The sequence below is a fragment of the Emys orbicularis genome, chromosome 2, assembly GCF_028017835.1.
Source record: "Emys orbicularis isolate rEmyOrb1 chromosome 2, rEmyOrb1.hap1, whole genome shotgun sequence".
NCBI lineage: Eukaryota > Metazoa > Chordata > Testudines > Emydidae > Emys > Emys orbicularis.
The window spans coordinates 280,881,506-280,904,772 of record NC_088684.1 but is presented as its reverse complement, the minus strand read 5'-3'; the positions used below and the strand labels follow the sequence as shown (position 1 = coordinate 280,904,772).

The 23,267-nt window shown below is 44.4% G+C and overlaps 1 protein-coding gene across 2 annotated transcripts in view; it reads left to right on the top strand.

Moving 5' to 3' along the window:
- The window catches only part of DPP6 (dipeptidyl peptidase like 6), a 607,069-nt gene extending 585,512 nt beyond the window's left edge, over positions 1-21,557 (top strand). For both annotated transcript variants that reach the window (XM_065398031.1, XM_065398032.1), the window contains 9 exons: positions 2,363-2,461; positions 4,922-4,991; positions 9,500-9,694; positions 11,548-11,602; positions 14,566-14,671; positions 17,707-17,765; positions 19,781-19,853; positions 19,971-20,044; positions 21,411-21,557. In XM_065398031.1, coding sequence (XP_065254103.1) covers positions 2,363-2,461; positions 4,922-4,991; positions 9,500-9,694; positions 11,548-11,602; positions 14,566-14,671; positions 17,707-17,765; positions 19,781-19,853; positions 19,971-20,044; positions 21,411-21,557 — 878 coding nt within the window. The remainder of the gene's footprint in view (positions 1-2,362; positions 2,462-4,921; positions 4,992-9,499; positions 9,695-11,547; positions 11,603-14,565; positions 14,672-17,706; positions 17,766-19,780; positions 19,854-19,970; positions 20,045-21,410) is intronic.
- The last annotated feature ends 1,710 nt before the right edge of the window (positions 21,558-23,267 follow it).

Below are 23,267 nucleotides of genomic sequence, written 5' to 3'. Positions count from 1 at the left end.
ATAAGTGTCATTAAAGTGCAGTTATAGTCAATAAAATGTGTAATTGGTGTTGGGAGGTTCCACATTATATTTTACGCAGTGTCTTCCAGATCAAATAGACCATATTTATTATAATTTCATAGGGAAAAAAATTTCTGGGTCAGACACTCAGCTTAAAGAAGATGAAGTGTTCGTGGGATCCAGATTTCAAGAGGGATGGGGTCAGAAGGATGGGCCTCTGCTGGAGAAGGTCCTTGTATGTTGAAGCTGAGCCCTCAGTACACACAGATGAGGTTCATGAATCAAGCCTGCCTCAGCCAGACTCTGGCTATGAGAATCAAAAGACACTGACCCTTGTCAGAACCCACTGTATCAAGGAAAGGATGGAAGGTATCAACTGGCTCCCTGCACCCATGACACAGAAAAGTTACCTTGTGCCAAGATATTAGGATCCAGGCATGTGGTGCAGAATCTGGGAACCTGGGAGTTACAGCTGGACTTGAAGAGATTGATAGAAGGAGGCTGGGGGCAGGTGAGTATTTGGTTGAAGGCCTGCTGGTGCAGGGACCACTCCTCTGACAGAGTCGTTTCTGGCACAGCCAGTCCATTGGAAGATTCAGAGAGCTGGGTACATACAGGGCTTTGAAGGACCCCAGAGGAAGAGGACATTGGATTCTCCCTGGAATGGAACATTCTAGTCCTGCCTTGATTCAGGTTGGCCATCGTGGTTGTGTTGTCCAACGTGATCAGGATTTGGCTGAGGAAGGAACTGGAGACACAATCTCCAACAGCCTTGAGCTCAAGGGAGTTGCTGTGGCACTTCGTTTCCAATGGCCTGACTCTGATGAGTTGTTAGATGCTAGAGGTCTTGAAGTAGGCCTGCCCAGCCTTCACTTGCTGAAGGGAATGAAGGGAATGAATTAGGCCTTTTCTGTCGAGAGGGAAGAGAACAAGTCTTGCCAGAAAGGCTAAGAATGGAACCTGGCCTGCAGCAAAGCCATGCATGATCAGATACAGTTGCTCCATGTTGGGATGTGTCTCCTGGCCGCCTCTCCATGTAGCACATATTGCTGCTGAGAACCCTCAGAGCTCTTCAGCCAAGCAGCAGCTCCAGGTTCATTGTTAAGCTGTTTTGGAGAGAAGTCACTCAGCTGCTGGCCTCCTGCTTGGAAGGGAGGGGCCAGCTGGAGATGAACCACCCCATGAGGGCTAGAGAGTTTGGCTCCAGAGCAGGAGAGAGGTTGCTGCTCAGCAGGAAGCAGCTCAGCGTTCAGGTACAGCCTGGGCAGAAGGGAAGGGAGTGCAACCTGGAGACCAGCTGATCAGGAGAAGGGAACAGCTCAGCAGGGGGCAGTGGAACAGCCGAGAGGAAGATGTCACCTCAGGGCCGGCTCTAAATTTTTTGCTGCCCCAAGCAGCAAAGAAAAGTGCCGCCCCCCGCATGTGCTTGGTTGCCTGGTGCCTGGAGCCGGCCCTGTGTCACCTTAGGCAACTGCATGATATCCCTAAAACATAGGGCCACTCCATGAATCCAGTCAAAGTCGGAGCTACATGGGCTCAGCCCTCAAGTTCAGTTGGGAATCCAGAAACTGGGACACTCAAGTTTGGTGGAACACTTGAAAATGTAGGGCTTAGGCCTTAACCACTAGATCCCTCCATAACACAAGCGCTGTCTGTCTGTGTTGTCTCTGTGCATGGCTGTCTGTCTGTGTGATACAGAGCACAGTGCTGGTCCAAGGGAGATGTTTAGAATGTGAACCAACTCTATTGTAGTTTGCAGAGCTGTGTGGTAGATGATGAATGATGTTCTGTTTAGAGCTTTCATTGACTCTTAATTGTTTCATATTGATTCCACATGCCTGGAGAACTCTCGACCAGAATATCTTCCCCCAGAGTGAAAATCTCAACGAATATACATCTGCGCCAAAAAAATCCTCTTCTCCCATTCCATTTGAACTGCAGAGTGAGCTCTTAAAATGCATCGATTCCACTTTAATCTTCTGTTGCTTTGTCTGAGGCGAAAACACTGTTACAGCATGTAGACTTAGAAGGCTAGATCCTCAGCTGGTGTAAATCCACTTAGTTCTATTGATTTCAGTGGATGCCAGTTGATACCACCTCTTGATCTGGGGCAAAGGTGTTTTTTTTCCCCTCTGGGATAATAGAGCCCATAATAATTCTTTGGATCTGGAGCATATTTCAGAAATATTGCAAGGTAACTACTACATTTTAGCCGTGCATCTCTCATCATAGACTTTAGAGGGGACAGTGTGTCTAGAAGGAAACTATTTGTTTTAAAAATATTAGGGGCCTGGGTAAAATGTTAAGTTGTCCATGAATAACTCCAAAGGGTTTGTATGGGTTTTTGTCCTTATTCTTGCAGAAATCTTTGAGCTGGAGGTAAATGAAAATGTGCAGCTGACTGTAAATGATAGGCAAATGCCTAAAGTGGAATACCTGGAAATCAAGATAGATGATTACAGTAAGTCTCTCTTTTTGCCTTATGCTATTATTGTTGTGAGATCATCATCTTGACTGGATAGGCAGGAGGAAAAATTATTGTGGCTCTCAGTGACATCGTCCAGATTGGGAAGCACTTCGCTGGGAAATGCTACATAGAAGGAAGTTATTCTGGAGACAGGAGTTGATGAGGATGGAGGAGACAGAAAGAGAAAAGGATAAAAATTAGCTTTTATATAACAAAAGTAATTGACACTAGGAGATGACATGATGTGGATCACCTGTCCATTACAGGGCGTGTTTGCTGTAACATGACTGGTTTATTAGTTAAAATAGGTTTGAAATGGAATATTATATGTGCTTACTAGCTACAACTGTGGCAGTCTCTCAGTACAGAGCAGTAAACTGCAGTGAATCAAGCAGTAATCACCAATCAGGATACATGCATGTAAGAGATTTTTAGTCTCAGTGATTTAAAATTTTTCATGAAACCCACGTAATTTGATAGAGGTTGAAAAAAACAGCTGTACAAGAAAAGGAAAGACAAAATCAAAGGAAGATCTTATTTGCAGCAGGGAAGAATGAAACTTGGAGCAGTTTAAAAATGCAGCTAGTTCTTTTTTGTGCCACTCCTTAATTAAATATTCTCTCCACAGCTGTGTGCAAAAGAGGAGAGACGAAAGGAAGGGGATGGGGACAGAGATACAAACAAACGTCATCTAGACAAAGTTAGGACCAAATAGTTCAGATATTTTCCACCAGCCTCCCTAGCTGCACCTGCAACATTTTTAAGAGTGTCTGTTTTGTTACATGGAAACTCCACATTTGAAATCCCGAAATATGTAATGGCTCCTACAGATCCTAATTTCTGCATGGCATTTGTGTGGCTCTACTTGACAATTTGGAAGCAGTTAAGGAAACAGGGCTGAAAACATGTTCCTTGACATTTTCTCTATGATGGGATTGGTCATAGTAGAGATTTCCTTCAAATGCAGAGTACTGTAATAGAAAACATCCGTTCAGATACGACATAGAATGACACTTACACAGAAAGGAAGAGAGATACTGTGTTACTGCATAATCTGGACCAGTGAGTGGTGTTATAAAACATGAGGCCAAAAGCTATTTGAACACTGCAGTAATTACCTAAAATGCTCTGCCTCGAACATTGATATTATGAAGAGAAATTGATGCATAGAAATATGGAAAACAGAACTGTGCATTTCCTGAACATTATGGGCAAAGATAGAACATCAGTGGCAGCCTATCATTAAGAGCCAACTCTATCCAGGCCACATGAGCCATTTCATAATTATATTTTGAATTTACTATAAATAACTCAAGAACTGTTGCTAACATTATTAACTGCAGTTGTTGGTGAAAGTATCTTCTGCTGATCTTAACTAGCCTGTTTTTTGTGTGTAATAAATACAAGCCGGCTGTATTTTTTCATGTGCCTTCACCATGTATCCAAGGTCTGCCCTAAAAGCGTCCCAGTAACTGGAGCAGTGTGTGCCATGTTTTATGTATATTTAAAGTCAAATGGCGGTCTCTCTGACTGTCCCTGGGCCATTGATCCAATTTGCAGTCCATTAGCATTCAGATGGAATAAGTAATTAGACTGAGCATCAGAAAATGATTGCAAAACAAACCACTTAAAGCTAGTGGTTAATCTGTATATTAATTGTATTTAAAATCCTGCTAATACTGATTTAATTGCCATGCCTTTGGTAATCTGGATTATAGGTAATATTTTAAAAACAAATGCTGTCTCCTCATTAATGCAGAAAGCATTTGTGTGGGAGCACTTTCATGTACCGGTTGGTGGTCAAGAAGAGCATCTCAGAGTACTTAAATGAAGTTTTGGGGGTTACCATAGCACAACTGGGGCCTAACTCAGATGTCACATACACAGATTTTATACCAGTGTAACTCTGTCGATTTGGAGTTACTCCTGATTTGTATTATACCAGAGGAAGTGAGATCAAAATCAGGCCCCTGGAATTTAGGATTAAGAGGCAAGTCCATCCTCTAACTGTCTTGAAGCCCCTAAAGCAGAAAAATTCTGCCTGTCACATCATTAGCCATGTTTTAATTGGCAATTGTACCTTACATTCCTGTTGTCTTAAGCTATTGTTACCCTCCCTTTCTCTGCCTCCCCAAAATATTGATTCTTGGCAGTGTCACTCATCCAGCTGCCTAAAGGGAAAATAATAGCTATTGCCAGATGTTAATTGCCTGTTGTGTAAGTGATGCATGACTAAATAGCTCACTCTAGGTTTAGATTTCTTGTCACCTCAGCTATTACGGTCTGGATCTTATCCTTGATTACATCTGTGTTTTTAGGGTTTTATTTACCAGCGCATTTATGAAATGCTGTTTTATTTCTGTTGATAAGTGGCCACAACATTGTCAAAATCTGTGATAATTATCTCAACATTCCCATATTAAATCCTTGTTGTTGTTTGTTACTTTTGCCTAGAATTGCCAATGCAAATCTTAAAGCCAGCAACCTTTGCGGACACCATACACTATCCTTTGCTACTGGTTGTGTAAGTTTTCTTATTTTTATTTGTAATCTGTAATTCTTATTTTTACTTGTAAACACCTAAAAGCAACCAAGATCAGCGCCACAGTGGGCTAGGTGCTATACAAACGGAGGATAAAAGATGATCCATGCACTGAAGAACTTACAATCTATGGCTCCTATTCTGTAAAGAATTACACACATGCTTAATTATACACACTCTGCGTATTGCCATTGACTTAAGGGAAAACATACTGCATTTTTAAGAGATCTCTTACACTTAGCCAAGTGCAATGTTGGTACCAACCACACACAATACTCCCTTCACACTATGCCAACTTCTTTAGGGCTAGTTTACATTGGCAGCGTGGCTTGTGTAGTCGCTCTAAAAAAACCACCTCCTAGGGGGGCGTAGTTACCAGCACTGTCTACACTGGCGTTTTACAGTGCTGAAACTTGCTGCAATCGGGGGGGGGGGGGGTGTTTTTTCAAACCCATGAGCAAGAATGTTGCAGCTGTGAAGTACCAGTGTAGACAAGCCCTTAGACTGAGGGTACATCTACAAAGCAAGTAGGATTTCACGGCCGCAAGTCTCAGAGCCCAGGTCTACAGACTTTGCTACAGCCCTAAAAATAGCTGGGAAGACATTCAGGCTCCATCTGTAGCTATTTTTAGTGCATAGCGTGAGCCCAAGTCTAGACCTAGGCTCTGAGACTTGCTGCCGTGGGGTCCGACTTGCTGTGTAGACTTAAAGACCTTCATAGTTAAAGCTAGAGTGATAGCAGACCCAAAGCCATTGGGATCATGCTATTTCAGGATGATAAAGGAGATGTCTTAAAAAGGAGGGCTGCCTATGAAAGAACTGCTCAAACCAAAAAAAAATCAGCAATTTTTTTAAAATTCACATCCTGCTCCCTTTTGGGTGAAGCTCAGGGGACAAGCTACAGAGTTTCCAGACTGCTACAGGAATATGGAACTTCCTTAAAGATCTTCAAATAGATTTTTCACTGAACAATTTGCGTCATCTCTCCACCACAAATAACAGTGCTGGCTCCACTCCACTCTTCCAAATTGGTTATTATCTCTCTCAGACCTGGCTACAAACACTGTAAATTGCATTGGGCAAAAATGGACAAGGCCTTAATGAAAATTCACTTTAAACCCAGCAGAGAGTTGTGAAATCAGCTTTTCTCAATACTGCAACTATTATGAGGGATCATTTGTATTTAACGTGAATCCACTGCACACCCCTCCCTCCCATGGCTCTTCAATAGTGTAATATCAGGGGATCTCTTAGCAGGACTGGGTGAGCACATTAGAATACTACATTCGGGGATGTGTTGTCTTCCTGTTAAACTGTGGCAGCCCCTGTTGGGGAATAGTGACATGTTTACTTTCTAATGGCTATTATAGCCTCTGCAAAAGCTTAAACCTATAGTTACTCTGCCCTGTGGTCCTAGAAATAGCGGTGAATAACCAGCCACCTCTGTCCAAATGGTGCCTTCCTCATAGCAGCACCAAACTATCAATGGCGTCTAGCCCAACAATTGAACTGTCTTTACAGCTAGTCCACTGAGTCATTTAGGCCCAGATCCTCAAAGATTTTCAGGCACCTAACTCCCATTGATTTCAAGCCGGGATGCACTTTGCTGAGAGAAAGGAGTCTGATATAGGAATGAAGGAGGCAAAGATGCATTGCGAATGAATTCCAAAACACCATCCTGCAGCTTCTTTCAATGAGGGACAAAAACACTGCAATAAACAGGCTGCCACATCACAAAATTACTTCAGCGAAAACGTACTTCATTATACAAGTGCTTGAGGAAGATTGGTACTCATCAAGCTAACGACACTTGATTAGGCTGCCTCTGAAAGTGGATGCTCCTGGGCCTTTGTGGAGCAAATGCAAATAACTAAAGCAGGGGTTGGCAACGTTCAGCGCGCGGCTCGCCAGGCTAAGCACCCTGGCGGGCCGGGCCGGGCCAGTTTATTTACCTGTTGACGCGGCAGGTTCGGCTGATCGCGGCCCCCACTCGCCGCGGTTCGCCGTCCCGGTCCAATGGGGGCGGCGGGAAGCGGCGCGGGCCGAGGGATGTGCTGACCGCGGCTTCCCGCCACCCCCATTGGCCCGGAACGGCAAACCGCGGCCAGTGGGGGCTGCGATCGGCCGAACCTGCCGCGTCAGCAGGTAAATAAACTGGCCCGGCCCGCCAGGGTGCTTACCCTGGCGAGCCGCGCGCTGAACGTTACTGACCCCTGAAGTAAAGTCATATGCATGTTAAAAAATTGAGAGACGTTTTCTTGTGTCTCTGGAAGCCCATAAAAGGAACTGAAGTAGGTGGAAATGCCAGTATCCCTAGTCATTTAGAACTAACTCTACAAAATCTCCTGTCCCTTGTTCACCCTATTTCTGTGGGTGTATAGTAATTTCTGCTTTGTATGGAGAGTTTGAGAAGCTCAGCTCAGTGTTGTTTGCAGTGTTTGTGTGGTCATGTGTGTTTCTTGTGATCATTTAGGACTAAGTGCCCCCAAAGAGCATGCAGTCTAAGGCCTTGATCCTGCATAGAGAACTGCATTGATGGGACCCAATTTGGGGGGGGGGGGAGAAATCTGCTAACACAGATCTCTTCCAGCACCAGGATTTCCCTGAGAGAGAGCCCTGTTCGGCTGATCACCCTGCCCACCCACTGCAACCAGAGCTGAACTGTTATTAAAGTCAATTGTTTTATCACCAGTTTGTTTTTTAATTTGCCTTTCCCTTGTATCTATTTTAAGCAATAGTGACATCAAGTGACTGACAGTCACATCTGTAGCCACTATCCAACACTCCTGCAGGAGAGGGGAGGTTTATGATGGGTGACAAGAGTCTTTCCTCCCCAAATTTTCTGCAGTGCTCCCAGGGTAGGCCCTCCCAGTTAACCTCTGCCAGCAGGGCCGGCTCCAGGCACCAGCCGAGCAAGCTCGTGCTTGGGGCGGCAGATTCCAAAGGACGGCATTCCATCTAATCCTTTTTTTTTTTTTTTTTTGCGCTTCACCGCTTTGGCCACCCCTGCAGGTTTTTTCTTTTTGGGTTGCTGGTCCCGCCGCCCGGTAGGGGGCGGAGGAGGGGAGCGCCTTGCATCAAGCCCGGCAGGGCAGCCCGCATCCTTCCCTGCCTGCCGACCGGAGCGGCGTGGAGCCCTCCCGGCAGGCGGCGCAGCGGGAGGGGCCGCGTGGCAAGCGCCCCGCTTAAGGAAGCCCTGGACGCCCCCCTTCTCTCCCCCCGACCCCCGCTAGCCGGGGTGCGCACTCCGCTGCCCGGGGTCTGCACGGCCGGGAGTCCCCCTGCACCCACACTCCCGCCGCCCTGCAGGTATTTTGTTTTTGTTTTTTTCTTTTTTCTTTTTTTCGCCACTCCGGCAGGCCGGCCAGTTTGTTCCCCCCCCCCCTCGCGCCGCTCCGGCCGGGGGCAGGTTTGTTTCCCACCCCCCCAGCTTTGCCGCTCCGGCCGGCCAGTTTGTTCCCCCCCCCCTTTGCCGCTCCGGCCGGCCAGTTTGTTCTCTTCCCCCCCCCCCCCTCCGGCCGGGGGCAGGTTTGTTTCCTGCCCCCCCTCCTTTTGCTGCTCCGGCCGGCTGGTTTGTCCCCCCCCCCTTCGCCGCTCCGGCCGGGGGCAGGTTTATTTCCCAGCCCCCCCACTCCCCCCCTTTGCCGCTCCGGCCGGCCAGTTTGTTCTCCCCCCCCCCCCTTTGCCGCTCCGGCCGGCCAGTTTGTTCTCTCCCCCCCCCCCTCCGGCCGGGGGCAGGTTTGTTTCCCGCCCCCCCTTTGCCGCTCCAGCCGGCCGGTTTGTCCCCCCCCCCCTTTGCTGCTCCGGCCGGCCGGTTTGTTTTCTTCCCCCCTTCGCCGCTCCAGCCGGGGGCAGGTTTGTTTTCCTCCTCCCCTCCCCCCCCTTGCTGCTCCGGCTGGCCGGGCGTTTTTTGCTTGGGGCGGCAAAAAAGCCAGAGCCGGCCCTGTCTGCTAGGAACCCCACAAGAGTTCAGTCCCTACAGACTGGAGGGATGAGAGAGAAAGAAAGAAATATAGATTGGGGCCAGCTCCTCAAGTGGTGTATAATGGCATAACTCCATTAACTTCAGTGAAGCTATGCCACTTTGGCCAAGTTGAGGATCTGGCCCATTTATGTGAATGCTTCCTAGTTTCACAAAATGCTTCAATATCATGGTGGTGGTTGCCAAATAAGAATCTAGATAGATAGCTGGGAAAACCTTCCTGCAGCTTCCTTGCCTGCCTCAAAAACCATTCCACACACCAGACCTCCCTGCGACAGTGCTGTATGAAGACAGATATCATGGCTTTCCCGTTAAAATAGATGTCACCTTATAACGCATGTAGCATTGGTGCAAGCTGGTCTGCAAATTCACCTTTAAAAGGAGAGACTGTATTGTCACTTTTAAAAGAGATTATGTGGCATGAAAGGCCTCTATTCTTGGGTAGCCTTGACATTGTTCCATTGAGCATGAATAAGACGCATTTGATTTGTCTCTGTTTTTGTTTCAGTGACGGAACACCTGGTAGCCAGAGTGTAACAGAAAAGTTTGAAGTGAATTGGGAAAGCGTGCTGGTCAGCTCCCACAATGCAATTGTGATGAAGTTTGATGGCCGGGGCAGTGGATTCCAAGGCACTAAATTGTTACATGAAGTTAAAAGAAGATTGGCCCTTTTGGAGGAAAAGGATCAGTTGGAAGCTGTCCGGTGAATGACACTGTCCTTATAGAAATGAATTGCATTTATAATTTAAATGTATTCTCAAAGGCTCCGCAGCTGTATCTGGACACTAGAAAATACTCTAAGGCCCTGATCCTGCAAAGAGAACTGTGTCGCTGGGACCTCACTGAAGTCAACTGGGATCTGTGAGGGAGGGGGTGGGAAAAGTCTGCTTACACAGTTCTCTTCTAGGATCAGGGTCTCCCTGAGAGGGAACCCTGTTCATCTGATCACCATGCCCAGGTGCTGCAACCATTGAACTGTTGTAAAAGTCAATCGTTTTATCTCTCTAGGTACCACTCAGCAATGCATCTCCTCCTATTTGAATACTGCTGTGTAAACAATTGAAGAAACGTGATAAATTGAAAGTACAAATACACTCTTGTATATTTCAATATGGGGAGTAAAATGTCAGCTAAATAATGATTCCATATATAAGCCAAAAAACTATTTCTGATGTTAACATTAATAGGAATGGTGCTAAAGGGCTTACCTTTTAAAAGTTCAAGGGTCTGCTTTAAAATATTTGGGGGAGGGAGAGGCGGAGGAATCTTTTTTTAAAAATGGTTGGGTTCGGTTGAAGGCCCATTCAGTTGTTAAGAAAAGGAATTGCTGGAGTCCCGTGAGGTCTTCCACAGAGGTGTTGCAAAAGCATGAGAGTAATGCATGCCATGTGACTACAGCAATAGCCTAATATATAGGAATGGTGGTTCCATGCCATTATGAAGCTAGTTCGGTTGATAAAAATATATACTTGGTCTCTAAGGAAGTGGGCACGTATATGGATGATGCTAATGTTTGTTATAATAAATAAACGAACAGCCTTTATTAAGGCTAATAATCTAGCATCAAAATGGTGGATTAAGATGTTTAAGGACTGATGGAAAGATTATTTGAATTAACATTTTGGGGACTGTATTAAAGATGACTGAATGTTTCTGAAAAACAAACAAAAAAATTTTTCTTACATTTTTAGTCTTACAAATAACTTACAATGATGTACTTGCTTATAATTACTTTTTTGCTGCACAGGTAGAGACTTTGGCTAATTTAAATAGCTTCATTTAACAATGTTTAAATATCTTCCCCCTGCTTATATTCAAGTCCTATCCACTTACTTTACTGGGGGGGGGAAATTCCCTACTGCTAGCACTGTAGAGCGGCTATAAATACAGAAGAGTTAGCTGGTTTCTGAGCTTCCCTGTCCATCACAATGTTCTGATTTCAGATTCTGTGCCACTGGGGATAAATAACAGAAGGGGCAGAAAGAATACTGCTTGATTTTTCGTGCCTGGATTAATTTTGCAGTGCTAGCAGTGGGGAATATAATCCATCTTCTGACTTGTAAAGTGAAGATATTTTTGATACGGAAGTCATTGCAAGACAATAAATATGGGACCCTGTACTGTTTGCAGAGTTACTGTTCTAAGTATATCACACCTTAAGAATGACATCGGAACCATGTATAAGTAAGAATTTTGCCATTGGTTCAACAGGTAAGATGTTGTGCTTCCAGGATCCAATCAAAATTAACAGAAATTAGTGTGTACCTGGTACATTTTGGCTCACAGGTAGTGTGTTCTGCATGATGTACCTGGAATGTTCCATATCAGGCAAGGGGTTAAAAGAGCAAGAACAAATCAAACAGAAAGTTACATGAAAGCAGTAGCCATAAGCGTGAGTTTGGATTAGCCTATATAATTCGCTTGTGGCTTGGGTAATACAACCATCCTAAAGTCATGCTGATAAAATCTTCAAGCCACACAATGCCATCATGTATTCCATGTATCTAACAGGGTCCTCCTTGAACTTAACTATTTCTTGTCTGTTTCATATTTTAGGATAATGTTGAAAGAACATTATATTGATAAAATGCGAGTTGCTGTATTTGGGAAGGTAAAATTTTCCTGTGATCCCTACCCTCTGTTATTGTTTGCTGATGTGTTTAAGCACTTGCACTTAATCTTGATTTATTGATTGTACCTGTGGTGGTGGTTTTGTTTTTGGAGACAGGCTGCTTCTAAAGATGAGATCTTTCATTTTATCAGCCCATTTATCAATGTTTCCTTTGAAATTATCTTGAAAAGGAAAAACATCTATTATTTGTGAGGAAAAAATGCTGTCAGATATGAGAAGGGGCTTGTTAGAAGAAATTATTCTTGCTATCAGTATAGAGGTACAGTGGGTGAATAGTGCTGAACGGATAATAGAATCCCTGTCTCAGAGATTGCTTACCAGTTCATAGCAGCCACTGACATGCTAATAACAGTTTTGCTATTAGCACTATTTCTGAAGGCGGTGAGGAAAGGAGATGGGTTCTTGGCTTGGTACCAGTTCATTCAGACCTGATGGAAAACATACTAAGGTTGATAATATAGAATGAATGTACCATTGTAGCTTTGAAAACTCAGACCTTACACCCCAAAAATGGGAGTTTTGCCCCAAGCAGGGACTGCCGGTTCAGGGTCTAGGGCTAGGTCTACACTACAGCGGGGGTCCGACCTAAGATACGCAACTTCAGCTACGTGAATACCGTAGCTGAAGTTGCGTATTTTAGGTCGGCTTACCTAGCGGTGAGGACGCGGGAAAGTCGACCGCTGCCGCGCTGCCGCCGACTCCGCTGCCGCCTCCTGCCGAGGTGGATTTCCGGAGTCGACGGCAGAGCGATCAGGGATCGATTTTACCGCGTCTTCACTAGACGCGGTAAGCCGATCCCCGATAAACCGATTGCTACCCGCCGGATCGGCGGGTAGTGAAGACAAAGCCTTATCTAAGTGTAAGCAGTGTGAGTCTGACTGTATGTTCTGTTTCAGATAGATGAGACACATCCAGAATCTTTGCTGGCACACTGGGCATTGCAGTAACCAAATTCAATATCAGTGACTGATGTTTTTTAGAGGATGCTGTAGTTTTACAGGCTCTGCAACAGAGCAAGACGCGAATACAGGGCCCAATCCTGGACACAGACACATACAGTTATTTTGAAGACACAAGTGGTCCTCATGGTCCAGATCATTCCTCTCCTTTGGAAGAGCACACAGTAGGAGGTTCTGGGGGAAGTGAGAATTGCCAACAGGAGTTGGGGGCATAGGCTATGGGACCCACCCTTGAACCTGGGAGTTCCCCAAAGATCCAGAGAAGGTTTGGCCATCTGTATGGACCCCCCTGTACCTCTGCACTATCAGGGACTCCCATGGCCACTGCTTTCCTTAGAGATCCTGACTGAGTTATCTTTCCCTCCCATACACTCTTCTCACCCTGGTCTGATGAGCCTCCACACCTTGTCCTGCACAGAGATCAGACTGCAGAGGTATCTGATATCTTTACACAAGGGGGAGGGTCCCCTCCTGTGTACACATCTGCAGGCAGACACTCTCGGCTTATAACCTTTAGCCAGTGGTTAGAATACTCACCCAGGATGTGGGAGATCCAGGTTCAAATCCCACTTCCTCTGACTGACATGGAGCAAGGATTTGAGTCTAGGGCTCCCGCCTCTCAGGTGAGTGCCCTAATCAGTGGGGATTTGAGGTATGCTGGAGTGGGTCTCATTCAGTCGCTCCTGCTGAAGCTGTTCCACTTTGTATGAAATACTTAGTAGTCATAGGCCAGAAAGCGTGAGAATGACTGTACAGCCCAGATGTTAGGGCATCCCCCTGGGCCGTGGGAGACCCAAATTCCAGTCCCTCTTCCAATGCCTATGTAATTGTTTATACAAGTGAACAGTTTCCATAGGAGAGATTGAAAACCCCACAGCCCAGTGGTTAGGATGCCACCACCTCCTCCACCATCTCTGTTCTGGATGAGGCCCGTAGGCGAGATAGGTGGGGGAACACCTAGTTTGAGGATGCTACTTGGGTAGCAGGACTGAGGCAGCTGTGCATATGCCCAGCAGCAGAAATGTAGGTACCACGGGACTTTACCAGTGGCAACTTAGGGGCCTCGGGACGCAGGCACCTGCAGGGTTAGGCAGCAGCTGAGCAGGGTTTGAAAATCTAAATTTTGGATGTAGGTGCCTAAATCCCTTAGTGGATCTAGCCCAAAGTTCTTTAAGTGCATAAATGGTTGCAGGATCAGGCCCATAGTTAGGACCCAGGCTTCCACTGCTTACGTGTGCAAAACTCCCATTGAGGTGAAAGGGAAGATTTTCCTGTGTAGGGCCTGCAAGAATCCGGCTTTAGGAACTGGCTAGTTTAGTAACTCTTTGTGGGGCTGTGGCACTGGTTTGGAACCCTGTTTCCCATTCATTAGACTGTGTATTGAAAACGCCACTGCCCCGCATGCACCTAGGCATACACAATGCTAGCAGGTTTGTCAGAACGCACCTGACTGTGCCCCAGTGCGTCTCAAATTAGCTACCAGCCCGTTACATTGGGAAGCAGAGTTGAATGGTTTTTAATCTAATGAACACTCTGGTCTGCTGTACCTCGGCCTGGTGAGATTTTGTGTCATCTAATGGCAGGGGTGGGGAGTTTGTGTACGCTTAACACCCAGGCTAAGGCATTACCTTGTATTAGTTGGGCTCAATTTACAGCTAATCCGCACGGAGCCACAGCCACGTCTCAGGGAATGTCTGTACTGCAGTCAGAGATGTGCCGGCAGCTCATGTAGACATACTCAAGCTTGCTTTGATCGAGATAGCTAAAACAGCAGTGCAGCTCCAGCAGCATGGACCAGGTGGGGTTGTACAGCCCGTGCTTCAGCCCGTGTTAGCGAGCTATCTAGATTAAAGAGAGCTCGGTATGTCTACGCATGCTGCAATCACACCTCTGACTGCAGTGTAGACATACCCCAGATTATAAGCATTCTAGGCAGGGAGCCATTTTTGCATTCTCACCGACACGTGTCTGTCTGTACTCTAGGATTACGGGGGCTATCTGAGCGCTTTCATTCTCCCAGCTGGTGAAGAGAATCAAGTATTCACGTGTGGAGCTGCTCTTTCTCCCTTGACAGACTTGAAATTATACGGTAAACACCACTCTCTGGAGGCCACAAAATGCCAGCTCCCAGCCACCAGTGACATTCCCACCCTCCCCTTACTAGGTCTCCCTTCTCTTTGTTTCTTAAAACCTGGCTTCTGCCTCTGGTAATGACTGCAAAGTGCGGCCATCCACATTGCCACTGCATACCCCAGTAATTTTAGAAGCTCACCCATAATGGCATAGATAGAATCATAGAATCGGAAGGGACCTTGAAAGGTCAACTAGTCCAGTCCCCTACACTCATTGCTGGACTAAGTATTATCTAGACCAGGGATTGGCAACCTTTGGCACGTGGCCCATCAGGGAAATCCGCTGGTGGGCCGGGACAGTTTGTTTACCTGCAACGTACGCAGGTTCAGCCGATCGCAGCTCCCACTGGCCGCGGTTCGCTGCTGCAGGAAGCGGCGGCCAGCACATCCCTTGGCCCAGGCTGCTTCCCGCAGCCCCCATTGGCCTGGAATGGCGAACCACGGCCAGTGGGAGCTGCAATTGGCCAAACCTGTGGACGCTACAGGTAAACAAACCGTCCCGGCCAGCCAGCGGATTTCCTTGATGGGCTGCGTGCCAAAGGTTGCTGATCCCTGATCTAGACCATCCCTGACAGGTTTTTGTCTAACCTGCTCTTAAAAATCTCTAATGATGGAGATTCCACAACCTCCCTAGGCAATTTATTCCTGTGCTTAACCACCCTGACAGGAAGTTTTTCCTTATGTCCAACCCAAACCTCCCTTGCTGCAATTTAAGCCCATTGCTTCTTGTCCTATCCTCAGAGGTTAAGAAGAACATTTTTTCTCCCTCCTCTTGTAACGGTTATCATATCCCCTTTCAGTCTTCTCTTCTCCAGACTAAACAAACCCAATTATTTTAATTTTCCCTCATAGGTCACGTTTTCTAGACCTTTAATCATTTTTGTTGCTCTTCTCTGGACTTTCTCCAATTTGTCCACATCTTTCCTGAAATGTGGTGCCCAGAACAGGACATGATACTCCAGTTGAAGCCTAATCAGCACTGAGTAGAGTGGAAGAATTACTTCTCATGTCTTGCTTACAACACTCCTGCTAATACATCCCAGGATGACATTTGCTTTTTTTGACAACAGCATTACACTGTTGACTCATATTTAGCTTGTGATCCACTGTGACCCCCCAGATCCCTTTCTTCAGTACTCCTTCCTAGACAGTCCTTTCCCATGTTGTATGTGTGCAACCGATTGTTCCTTCCTAAGTGGAGTAGTTTGCATTTGTACTTATTGAATTTCATTCTATTTATTTCAGACCTTTTCTCCAGTTTGTCCAGAACATTTTGAATTTTAATCCTAACCTCCAAAGCACTTACAACCTTTCCCAGCTTGGTATCGTCCGCAAACTTTATAAATGTACTCGCTATACCATTATCTAAATCATTGATGAAGCTATTGAATAGAACCGGACCCAGAACTGATCCCTGCCAGATCCCACTTGATATGCCCTTCCAGCTTGACTGTGAATCACTGATTACTGCTCCCTAGGAACAGTTTTCCAACCAGTTATGCACCGACCTTATAGTAGCTCCATTTAGGTTGTATTTCCCTAGTTTGTTTATGAGAAGGTCATGCGAGACAGAATCATAAGCCTTACTAAAGTCAAGATACACCACATCTACCACTTTCCTCCATCCACAAGGCTTGTTACCCTGTCGAAGAAAGCTATTAGGTTGGTTTGACACAATTTGTTCTTGACAAATCCACGCTGAGTGTTACTTATCACCTTAAAAATGTGTGATAAACAACTACATACAAATGTGTGATGAACACAACCCACACACTTATCAAAAAGGTTTGTTCAGTACTAGGAAGGACTAGTGCTTGAGCGCCAAACTGCCCCGCCCTGTTTAACGTTATACGTTCTGGCTAGGTTTTAAAGCAACCTGCGTCAGCTTGTGCATGCAAATGGACACATTTGCCTAGGTTGCAGACTCACCTTCTGATGGAGCTTCGTGAGCTTGATAAATGGTTTGGTCACATGTTAAATGAAGGGTTTTGAATAAGGTCTAAATAGAGACTCACCAGCCCAGTTCTGTGCATGGGCAGACTCCTGCGCCCACCCAGCGCCGCACTGGGGAGCCCCACAGGACCTTGCTCATGTGGAGGGCCTTGTAGGATCTGGCCTTTATTCATTGAGTGTCACACCTGCTGGGTCTGCAAATTCTCACTGTTGCTTGTATCAGCCCATTGGAAACTCAAACTTGAAATCTTCTTCCAAAGGCCAAATATTCCCATCACCATTTGCAAAGGACTGCTCCCATTCAGCCAAGGAGAAACTGATTTAAGGTCACCTTCTAGCCTCTCCCATCAAAGCACACGTCTAAAAGGAAGCTATCCCATTCCCGCCCAGTAGACCTATATAGGGATTTTCCTCCTAGCTGCTGGAAGGCACAGCAGCCTCCTTGCCTCCCCTCCATTTCTCTCCTTGGCCGGCTACACAGTGGGACTGATACTCTCTCACTTTGCACTGGTGTAAATCAGGAGTAGCTCCATTAAAATTAAGGTGCTACTCCTGCGTTAGGGCCCCTGCAACTTCCACTGAGGCCAATGAGAACATTCCGATTGACTTCAACTGGAGTTGGATCAGCCATTAGGTGAAAGCAGAACAGAAATTATATAACTTGTAGCTCCCAGTATATTTCAGTTGCATTCAGAAATCAATAGCAGAGCCCCCCTGTGACTAATGTAATGCCTCTCTATATACATTGATGGCAAAAGGCCATGTAGCACAGTGGATCATGTGGTAGCTGTAGGTTACAAAGGTTTGGCATTACAAATGTGTTTTGACTATTCTTTTATTAGAATTAAGTTTTCTCTGTCAATGTTATTACAGACGGAGTCATTAATTCTGACCAGGTTTCTAAAACAAAACAAAAACAAGAGAGTCTAAAACATTTCTCATTTATTGAAAGCTGAGTCAGAAAATGTGGCTTTTATTTTTGGAACGGACTGCACTGGAGTAAAAACTGACCAATATGTTTTTTTAATTTCTTTTCAAGCTTCTGCCTTTTCTGAAAGGTATTTGGGACTACATGGCATTGATAACAGAGCATATGAGGTAATTGCATGAAGTTGAGAACAGAGCTTTGAGTCAGTGTGCACACTTTCATGACAAAATGTAAACCTTTCTTTAACTTTTTAACCCTGTCTTCTTATGTACAATTTGGGGGAGGAGGGAAATACCAAAACCAGTGCCTGAGAGTAGTAAAAAGGTCTTTGTTTGAAAGTTATTTTGGCTTTAAGTTTACAGACTGACTAGCTGTTTTGGTTTCCTTGAATTTAATGGTAAAGTAATTAATAGCCTTGTCATTCATTAATCCTCAGGCTACCCCTCTAAAGTAGGTAGGTATTATAAGCTCCATTTTACAGGTGGGAAATCTGAGGCAGAGAGGTTGAGTGACTTGTCCATGGCCACAGGATGAATCAGTATCAAAGCTATGGTTAGAACTCTGTTCTGGTGCTCAGCCCAATAAGTCTTGCATTTTAAGCTACAGTCCATTTAAAGTCCCTTTAACATTTCACCAAGGACAAGCTGCTGATAGTGGTAAGCACAGAATGGGTATTTCAGAATTCTGAAGCTTGAGTTGCTGGTGAGCAGAACTCTGGGCTTGAGTCTAGCAGGGTTTAAAATACAGATAGCTCATTAGTTAGGGTGTTATTGTTCAGGGTGCGAGGGAGGCTCAATGGGTGTGAATGCTTCAGCTACTCTGAAGAAACTAGAAAAGAGTAGCTAAGTGGAGGGAAAGGGTCACTGGGCTGTGTCTGTAAAATGCTGAAAACTTGGTGCTAACCCTGCACCCAGTCCAATGAAATGGATTTTGCACAGGGATTCACCACTGGGGTTTGAAATAATTGCCCACTTCACAACAGAAAAATCAGCCAGAGCCCCTGTGCTCCTCCTTAAGAGGTAGGGCTTGTGGGTAGGTGATCCATATAGTGAATTCACTGGCCCTCTGAAATTTCACAAGCATAGTTAGACCGTGGTAGATTTTTTTTTCTAGAAAGTTGAAGGCAAATCAATCAAAATGAAAGGGGTTCTAAAGCAATCAGTGTTCTCATTTGGATGTAGTGCAAAATAGCTTGGCTGTATGTTTCAGAAGGTTGGTTTGGGTAAGTACTGGTACTTTTGATTAACTTGGGGAGGAAACCATTTAACTGTTAAATGCCATTGACTGCATCTGTGGAACATCGCAGTGTTCTAAGTGTGGCCTGCTGTGCCAGACACTGCTGTAACGCGTGCTTCCTAAACACCACAACTGGGCCGTGCACTCTCTAGGAATCAAGGAGCACAAGACTGCCATTTCCTGAGCCCTGGAACTGTGATGTGGAATTTATAAAGACCGCATGGCCCAAGGCCTGATGCAGACTTTATAAGCCATATTATTCTCCTGGAGGCAATGTTATAACGGAGGGAGCAGCATGCAGGAACTAGATGAGAACCAAGAGACAAAGAGTCTGTGTGGAAGGATGTTCCCTGCTGGGTTTTTTTCACCTGTGTATGCTTACATTCAGGTTTCCTTTTGTTTCCTCCCTCCCCCATGTCTGCTTGATAACTCCATTTACTGCTTAAATGCAAATGAAACCAAACACACATTCCTTTGTTTAGGACAGATTTGTTTGCTGACTTCTGCCTGGGCAGGGATATGGGGAACATGTGCTAATAATATCAGAATCTTATAACTTATGTTGCTATATATATTTCACCATGACAATGCTGACAAGCAATTTATGAGTTTTCAAATGATACCTCACAAGGCATACTTTGTACAAAGATTATTACAATAGTGTGTAAGATGTGAATGCAGGGGTGCATCCATCACACCCACCATCTACTGTTGGAGCACGATTGGTCATGAAGGGCAGGAAAAGGTTAGAGAAATGGACAGCATAATTCCTCCTCTATTCTGCTGCTGTAATGATTCAAGCCGCCAAGAGGAAGAGGTTGCAATGATATCAGCTTGTTATTCTGGTGATCAAATATAAAACAGAGTTAAGTGCTACTTTGCTATGTATACAGAAATCACTACTTTCTGGCATGATGCTTAATCTTACTTGCAACTTCTATCTTCACAGATCACCAAATTAGCACACAGAGTCTCATTACTGAAAGATCAAAAGTTTTTGATCATTCATGCCACAGCTGATGGTAAGTGAACTCACTATTTTAGTGCGATACATTGTGTAGTTTATGAGACTCTTTGATTTTTTTCTTAATTAAAGTTGCCACTTTTATGCATTTATTGATACTAATCTGATTTTACAGAAAAAATCCATTTCCAGCATACTGCAGACCTTATTACACACCTAATTAGGGCAAAGGCTAATTACAGCTTGCAGGTACAGTATATGTGTGTTTCCATTTTTCATACTTAAACAGTCACTTGCACTTTGAACAGAAAACAGATGTTATGAAGTAAGCGTTAGAAAGCCCTCACTGTATATACAATACAATATAAAAATACAAATAGAACAGTAATTCTAACTTATATGTATATTATATAGTTTCTCTCTCTCTCTCTCTCACACACACACACACACACACACACACACACACACACACACACACACACACACACACACACACACATATTATATCATTATATAGATTTGGCCCAATACTGCACAGTTGTTAGAGCTCAATGCAGAGGTGAAAGTAAGCCGGTGCAGTCCGGTACGGCGTACTGGCAAGAGCTGGTACGCCGTGCCAGACTGGACTGGCTTCCCCGGCGCTCAGGACTCCGGTGTACCGGTAAGTCCTTTAAGTTACTTTCACCCCTGGCTCAATGCATATGTTCTTAGGCTGGGATTCTCAAAGGAATTTGGAATTCAACTCCTGCTGACTTTCAGTGAGAACTAGGAACACAGCTCCATATTCCCCTTTGAAAATTACAGCTTTAGAAGTCTGTTATAATCAACTGGCATTCATATAACATGTAAACAAGTTGCCTGTTAGACCTAAATTAAAAGCATAGTTGAGATTATGTAGGACATTTCCTTTAGAGAGTTATCAACGTTCCTTCTAACAAAAAATAAATTCCTTTTTCAACAAGTTTGCATTCAACTTTTTAAGTAATGAAACTATTTTAATTCACATTGGAAGGAGTAGATCCTAAGGCCTTGTCTACATAGGACTACACTCATTTAGTTCAACTGGAGGATACCCGTGTGGTCACATTACCAAGTTCTGTCAGCATAGCTATGTCGGTCAGGAATGTGAAAAAACCACCACCACCTCCAACCAGCATAGTTATGCTGGCAACACTCCCAGTTCATGTCCTTCAGGGAGCTGGTGGTACAATGCTGACAGAAAAACTCCTTCTGTCAGTATAAGCTGCATCTACACTAGAGGGCTCTGCTGATATAGGTATTACCTGCAAAGCATTTGTACTGTAGCTAAGGCCTATTTAGGTCTAACTTAAACCTGATCAGAATCTACTTTTAAATTGAAATAAGAATGTCCACACAGACGTTGGCACCAATTTAACTCAATTGGTTTAAATTCAGTCTGTTAGTTTAGCCAGTGCAAGACAAGCCCTAAGTGCTATATGACAGTGTTTGTATTGATGTTTATTAGCTAGAGCTGGGCCTGAGCTGCAGAGGTCAGCTCTGGATGGATCCCAGGTGTTCAGATCTGGGACTGCAGTTCGGGCCCATCTCTAATCTGAACGTAAAGCTACTCACGGTCTCCTTGGTTCCTTTGCAGATATACCCCGATGAAAGCCATTACTTTAACAGTGCAGCACTCGAGCAACACTTGTACAAGTCCCTCGTCAATTTCTTTGTGGACTGTTTCAAAGTTCAGGACAAACTCCCGATAGTCACACTGAAAGAGGATGAGGAGGAGGATTAACCCTTTTGGTTCGTGCAAAGCACAAGGCCATTCTTTATAACAATATGCAACTGAATCATTTTCCTGGAGAAAGAAATGTTATGTTGTTAGCATGTATTCAAACGAAACTGAAAGCAGCTCGCCTGCTTTACGGACAGCAACTCCTTCCTGAATGGAAGAACATTAAGCATGATAAACTCAGCAGAAACTGCTGTCTGACATGAATCCGTCACAGACATCACCGTCTTATTTGCCACAAAATGACTTCTGGAGTAAAAGGCTCTCAAGAAATTGGACTTGAAGGACCACCCCAAGAAACTACCTTGAGGACTAGTAGGTTAAATGGCCCTTTTGCATTCAAGAAATGAAGCAGTAGCAATGAAATACATCATCTCTATTAGGGTTACCATAGTTAGCATCCTGTTGTGTCAGATAAAACTTAAATGGAAAAGATTATAGCACAATTATTTTAAAGGTACTGATTCATACATATTTGCCTGCTCTCCCCCATGTTTAGAAGATTCATCACTGCTATGGGGCATACAGATTCTAATTATACAAAGTATCACTGTAGTTACACTAATGTTTAATTAGCCTCATGTAATTAATTACTATTTGATATTGTTTTTACCTGTTCCTCTTTACATTTGATCTCATGTTCACCTTATCAGCTTCACAACTTGTCATGGATGTGGAAGAAAACATGCATTGGACTAACTAGACCAGTGTTTTTCAATTGCTGGGTCATGACCCTAGAGGCAATCAGGGAAGGGGGGGCGCAAGATGTTAAATTTTTATTACAATGTAAAGCAAAGAAAATCTTGTTCCCTCCCTCCCTGCATGTGCTTATCCTTCAATTATTCTCTGTTAACCTCTCCAAGCACACACACAAATAAATTATTTTGGGGCAGTTTAATGGCTTGTGTTATACAGGAGGTCAGACTTGATGATCACGGTGGTCCCTTCTGCTCTTGGGATCTATGAATTTAGGCTAAGCTTTGATATAATTTTTACTCTTCTAAAGTAAATGTAAGGGGGTTGCAAACATTTGTTACTTTGAATAAGTGGTCAGAAAAGATTGTGAACCGCTGATCTACACTCTGGTAGAGGGAGTTTGCATCAGATACTTTGCTGATCGTCTTCTGAAGCATTAAAAAAGAAAATCAATGTGGATAGACTTATTTCATAGGCTGTCTGCAGCTTAGTTTTGATTTTGGATTCCAAGGCAATGATTATCACATTCCACTTTTAGTTATGTCTTCTGTTTGCAGGAGGTTTGTAAAATCAGAGCATCTAAAATCATACTGGTCTTTGCAGGGGTGGAAAACAATGTTTAAAAACCCATGTGAAAATCTTTCAAATCTCAAAAATCATTCTTTCACCTCCAGTTACCATAGCATAAAGATTTTGGCTAGTGTTGCTCCTTGTAAGATATTCTGACCAAATGTACAGCCAGTATTAATATTGTATATTTCATTTTGTTGTATATAAAGGAATGTAAGTCAGTTATTTGTCAGGTCTCCAATCCAATATTAGTCTTGTGTTGAGCATGCATGCTATAACCTTCCTTTGCTGCTCAGGATTCTTTAGAAGTACTAGCTTGGAAATATATCAATTAATGTAATTTCTTTTCTTGTTTTGACAACTTGAATGTCAGCGCAGGTTTCTACATTTTTACACAGTACTGTGGGTAAACTCACATCCTGACAGCAGTGATGATGTATCCATTGT